At 36.0% G+C, this 6558-nt stretch overlaps 1 protein-coding gene across 2 annotated transcripts in view; it reads left to right on the plus strand.

Annotated features, from left to right (window-relative positions):
* RHEB (Ras homolog, mTORC1 binding) overlaps window positions 1–6098 on the plus strand; it is a 72000-nt gene extending 65902 nt beyond the window's left edge. For both annotated transcript variants that reach the window (XM_077150153.1, XM_077150161.1), the window contains exon 8: window positions 5590–6098. In XM_077150153.1, the coding sequence (XP_077006268.1) occupies window positions 5590–5682 (93 nt within the window). In that variant the 3' untranslated portion in view covers window positions 5683–6098. The remainder of the gene's footprint in view (window positions 1–5589) is intronic.
* The last annotated feature ends 460 nt before the right edge of the window (window positions 6099–6558 follow it).

Here is a 6558-nt window from a genome sequence, read left to right on the forward strand (position 1 = left end):
AAACAACTAGGATTCAGATAGTAAGAAATTCCTGTATTTTTGTTTGTTTGTTTGTTTGTTTGTTTTTTGTAGGGCAGGCACGGGGAATTAAACCCAGGTCTCCGACATTGCAGGCGAGAACTCTGCCACTGAGCCACCATTACGCGCCCTGTAATTTTTTTTTTTTTTTTTTTTTATGTATACCACTTTATTATTAACACCTTGCATTAGTGTAGTACATTCGTTACAATTTAGGAAAGAACATTTTAATAATTGTACTTTTAACTATAGTCCATTGTTTACAATAGGGTTCACTGTTTGTGTTGTATAATTCCACGTTTGTTCTTTAAATATTTTTATTCTAGTAACATATACAACCTTAAATTTCCCATTTTAACCACATTCAAATATATAATTCAGTGCTGTTAATTATGTTCACAATGATGTAATATCGTCAACACTACTACTAAAACTTTACAATCAACCCAAATAGAAACTCTGTGCAATTTAAGCATTAACTACCCATTCCCTAACTCCGTTCCAGTTCCTGGTAACCTGTTTTCAGATCTTTTGGTTATATACCTAGTAGTAGGATTGCTGGGTCATGTGGTAATTCTATACTTAACCTGCCCTGTAATTTTTAACTGAATTAAATCAGACATTTGTTGGGCGCTTACAGTATCCTTAAGATCATCTAGTCAAACCATTTCATTTTAGAGGTGAGGAAACAAAGAAGTTAAAAGACTTTTAAGATCATGCTACACTTTGTTTGGTATAAGAACTAGGACTAAACTCTAAACCCAAATCTAGTTCTTTTTCGTTCACATCATGTTTTAGGGAAATAATTTTCTTAGGAAATACAAACCAAGTATTTAAAAGTCAAGTCTAATAATGTCTGGAATTTAAATTCCAAATGTAATGGATAGATAGGTAGAATTGGATTGATCAGGCAAGCAAATATGGCAGTTGAATTCAAGTAGTGGGTATAGGTGGTTTTTGTACAATTCGATTTTTCTGAATGCTTAAAAATTTCATGAAAATTTAGATTGGAGGAGAATGGTCAAGTTTTCACAAGCTATCTTTGTGTTCTGTTTGTTGACATCACCCTGTTTGTTTCTCGTTGGTGAAAATCCGTGGCTCCTTAAGCAATTTATTTATTCTGTTTGACATTATGATGAAATAAGCATCGCCAGCAATATTTCAGTATTCATAATTTTCATGTGACTCCTGTTTAAATGTGTTCATGTGTTAATGTTCTGTGATTGTGTGGCAGATACCTTATTCCTTCTAGCAACCTCACAGGCATAGATAACTTATGAACTCTACCTTTGTGTAATTAAGAGGGATTGCTTAGTAAGTTATATTGCTTCAGGTTAGTTTATCTTTTCAAGAGAAAGCCTATAATGGTTTGTTTGAGGTATGTTGTTAAACTACTATTTTGTCTCTGAATGGCAGGCCTTTTCTATGTCTAGTTAATGTACTTTACTTTTACTGTAGCTTAAAGTACATAAAAGTACTTTACTTTTAAATTTTTACATAGAAATTTACATAGAACCATTTTAAATATAGTTCTGTAGGCTTATTCTTTAATCTTATTATTTTCTTTAGAAGCTTGTATACTGCTTTTTGAATATCCAGGTAAAAGATGGATTGTGCTGAAAGCTTTAAAAGTTAAAATGAAAAAAATTCCAAGTATTATAATTGTTCAAGGTTTTGATGGACTTACCAAATTTAGCAAATCAAAAATCTTAAAAGCAAGCATCCTGTCTAGTAACCTTAAACATTTTAAACTAGGATCAAATGACCCGGTTGACAGTTGTCTTGGTTTGCTCTAGCATTATTACCATATCAGTAAATACCTAATCACACATAAAATGGATTCCTTCAGGCAAAGAGAGTCTTGTACCCAAATTAGGTAAATGCAGTAGTGTCTTCGGGTGATATTGTTGGAAACCAGCAGTCCTGATCAAATATCTTAAAGGCCATGTCTAGATACTTCTCAAATTTATGTTACTTTCTCTTGTTTTACTCCTGCTAACTTTGCATGTATAATCATACTCAGGTGATTCTAATCCTAGTGAGTTTTCCCCCACCAAATTGGGGTAAATCAAGTTATTTTAATCCCTTACCCTAAAGTGACCCTTATAAAAGAGACATAAGTGATTCTAATCTCCTTAATTTTTAGCCCATCATGCTTACTACTCATTTATCTATTTAATGTGGAAACACACACTATGTATATACATGTACATCATAATGAAGTCATTAGACATAAATTTGTTTAGACTATTCAAATTTTTTGTTAATAAAAGTTGTCAAGTTTAGTCTAACAAATACTTGACAAATATTCAGTATTTTAAAATAATTTGTCCTAAGCAGACTGATTCAGTTAACTTCGTGGATTACAAAGTACACAGTAGTAAAAACTGTTCTCAAGTTAGTGGGAATACTGCTCTTTGACTATTATTTTCTGTTCTGGCTTATACTAATGGTAGATTTTCGGCTTTATTTTAGCAGTTTGATAAAAGAGAATATACATTGACAGAGTCAGATCACGTAGATAATCAAAGATAGTTCTAAGTTTTAGATGGAGTCAAATTGCAGGGATAATTCAGTGTTTTTTTTCCATAAGAATGGCATGTATATTTCCAAAATATTTTGTGCATTTTGTTTTAGGATGGAATAAATAAAAACTTGTTTGTATAATCTTGAGAAAGAGAGAGGAAAATTGATAATGCGGAAAAAAAGATGGTAGAATTGCTGAAGCCATTGGCCTTGATAAGGCAGGAGGGGATGGGCATGAGGTTGCCTTTAGATTAATTACAAATACAGACATATTCATACCAACAGGAAAGAAGGCAGAATATTTGAGCCCAGAATCAAATGGATGGGCCAGTTTGGTAGAGGAAGTGTGTAGAGTTCTCTTAGGAGTGCTGCTTCTATTTTTCCAGTAAAACATAAAACAAGTTTATCAGCTATGTGTGAGTGTGGGTGGAAGAAGTTTTAGAAATTTTAGGAGAAAAAGAGAAGGCATGAAATAATCATCTGGGAAAGTGATTAGACAGGGAAAGATAGTTTGATTGTTGGGCAGCACTAAGGGCTCGCTTTAGATTCTTAGTCCTAATGTAGAGTGAGGCCAAATTAGCCATGTCTCTTTTCCCCTGGTCTGTACCTTGAAGGCAGACAGTTGGTAGAAAAAGGAGTTGAAGCATAGTGACTCTAATGTGGACCTTGGAATCTAAGCTAGGCAAAGAGGTAGGTTAAAAGATGGGGAAAATTTAGGATCAGTGAATTGTAGATGCCTATCTGACTGAAAATTGTTAACTTCCAGATATTGAGAGAAAGTGAATTAAAAAAAAATTTTTTTAAAAGCATAACAACATATGAACATGAACATTCTTACCATATAATCATTCCATTCTTGGTATTCAATCAAAAACTCACAATATCATCACCATGATCATTTCTTAGAATATTTGTATCAATCCAGAAAAAGAAATGAAAAGAAAAAAACTCATACATAACAAACCTCTTACCCCTCCCTCTCATTGACTGCCAATATTTCCATCTACCCAATACATTTTAACCTCTGCTTCCCCTATTTTTTTCTATACCTCTTACCACTCCCTTTAACTGATGACTAGCATTTCAATCTACTATCTTATTTTAACATTTGTTCCCCCATTGTTTATTTATTTTTAATCCATATGTTTTACTCATGTGTCCATACTGTAGATAAAAGGAGCACCAGACACAAGATTTTCACAATCACACAGTCACAGTCATATTGTGAAAACTATATCATTATCCAGTCATCTTCAAGAAACATGGCTACTGGAACACAGCTTTACATTTTCAGGCACTTCCCTCCAGCCTCTCCAATATACCTTAACTAAAAAGGTGATACCTAAATAATATGAAGAATAACCTGCAGGGTAACCTCTCGACTCTATTTGAAATCTCTCAGCCGTTGACACTTTATTTTGTCTCATTTCTCTCTTCCCCCTTTTGGTTGAGAAGGTTTGAGAGAAAGTGAATTTTGAAGAATATAGTGGGATGCCTGAAACTGGGGTGATGATGGAGGAGGGATAGTTAATAATGAGAAGATATAGGCACTATATACTTCTCTTTCCCACTTTTGTGGGGCTTTTGAAAATTGAAAATTTTTTTGATTGTCACAGTGAGTATAGGGTGTTATGGACATTTAAAGGGCAAGGACTAACAATACTGAACATACTTCAATGTAAAGAAGATTTCCTGCCCAATATAAAAAGGACTTCTTATTGTTGTGAAGGACTAGTAGAGTTTGACTATGAGAGTGGCAGGCTGAGGTAGAAAAATACGTATCATTAGAGAAGAGAAGATCAAGGATTTGAGAGGCCAAGATATTGGAAGGATAGGTTGTGGATCAAAATCACCAAGAATTATCACTGGAGTAATGTTGGAGACAGTGATAGTGTATACCTGGAGGAATCTGGACAGAAAGGCTAGAAGTTCATATATATTAGTCTCATGGCATAGGATTCAAAACTGGGAGCTTCAGAAAGTGGGAGGTGAGTGGGATGGTTTCTGAAGGGGACGGTAAGAAGCAAGTAAACAATTTACCTGTTCTAGTTTGCTATCTGCTGGAATGTAACACACCAGAGACGGATTGGCTTTTAATAAAAGGAGATTTATTTTGTTAGTTCTTCAGAGAAAAGGTAGCTAACTTTCAACTGAGGTTCTTTCTTATGTGGGAAGGCACAGGGTGGTCTCTGCTGGCTTTCTCTCCAGGCCTCTGGTTCCAACAACTTCCCTGGGGTTACTTCTTTCTGCATCTCCAAAGGCCTGGGCTGAGCTGTGAGTACTGAGATGAGGTATGCCGAGCTGCTTGGCTGTGGTATGTTGAACTCTCTTATTTAAGCACCAGCCAATTAAACCCAACATCATTCATTACAGCAGGCACACCTCTTAGCTGCAGATGTAATGAGCAACAGATGAGGTTCAGGTACCATTGGCTCATGTCCACAGCAACAGAACTAGGTACCTTCACCTGGCCAAGTTGACAACTGAGTCTAACTACCACACTACCCTACCTTAGGTTCCCTACACAATGGATATGAGGGAGAAAACAACCTCTCTTGAAAGGGCTGCAAGTAGAGCAGTGCTTTCTGAGGAAATTAGAGCAAAAAAGTGAAGAGAGACTTTGCTGATATTGAGCCCTGAAATCCTAGAGAGCACAATGGAAGAAAGGGATTAGTGGAATAGGAGATGGTAATTAGAATCTGGAAGTGAGGAATCCTTGTACTTGTGGTGACTGTGGGTATCAGAAATGTGATAGAAGATTAGTTCTAATGATGTCAAGCCAGCTGATGATGGAGGAATGTTAGGTTGGGGAAGGTGGATGTGGTTTTGTCAGGAGTGCCCAGTCTGTGGCTCCTGAAGTTCTGGGGCTTATCTGAAGCACTTTGCACCCTGGGATAACCTCTTTAGCCTCCCTACCCCTACCTCCAAATACAGGAGTAAGGATGAACTGCATACTTCTGTAGTCCTGCTGATGGTAAAACTATTTATCAGGGTTCTACTTTAAAACTGATAAACACTATAATTGGTTGTCTCTTTGTTTTTCAGACTGCTGTTGATGTTTTTAGAAGGATAATTTTGGAGGCCGAAAAAATTGATGGGGCAGCTTCACAAGGAAAGTCGTCATGCTCAGTGATGTAATTATATTGCAAAACCTGAGGACACTGGGAATACATTCTACCTAAAGAAGCAAACTGCCCATTATCCTTTAAGATAAACTATGCTTCTTTTTTCTGTTAACCTGAAAGATATTATTTGGGTCAGAGCCCACCCCCACCCCTTTCAGATTATGTTAAACTCTGACTCTGTCCAAATGGGTTCATTTCCATTTTCAAATTTTAAGCAATCATATTTTCAATTTATATATTGTATTTCTTAATAATATTATGACCAAGAATTTTACCGGCATTAATTTTTCAGTGTAGTTTGTTGTTTAAAATAATGTAATCATCCAGATGATACCTATTGTTACACTACTCTAAACTAGACTTGATACATCAGTGTTTATTTCATTGTGTTAAATGTATACTTGTAAATAAAATAGTTGCAAACCTTAATCCTTTGTGCTACTTAATGTGGCTTTTAAAGAAGAAAATGCTTGTCCTACCGAAAATTTCCTTCTTGGCCTTCAGGAACGCTCCAGTTTGAATTCTAGGAACCTGTGGAGGATGTGGCCACAGGAGAAGGCTTGCCAAACCATCCAAAGACACCTGCTGGCCACAGATCCTCTAGGCCACCTGATGAGCCTCACTGGATGGCCAGTTAGCCAAACTTTTGTTAGCTAATGGATACTTTGAAAAGAAGTGTCAAAATTGGGATGGATTAAAATTGAAGCTGATGGCCTTGGTGGGGTGATGGAATGGAGTTACTCCCCTATAATTACTATATTCTGTCTTTCCACCCTAATAATCCCTAAACCCTGGTTAAAATCTTTAGCAATAGGTGGGGCTGTGGTGGTTGTTTAACGGTATTCTTGTTATCCTTTTACCTGTTCATGTGCTATTTGAAGGCAAGGAA

This window comes from Tamandua tetradactyla, chromosome 1, assembly GCF_023851605.1.
Source record: "Tamandua tetradactyla isolate mTamTet1 chromosome 1, mTamTet1.pri, whole genome shotgun sequence".
NCBI lineage: Eukaryota > Metazoa > Chordata > Mammalia > Pilosa > Myrmecophagidae > Tamandua > Tamandua tetradactyla.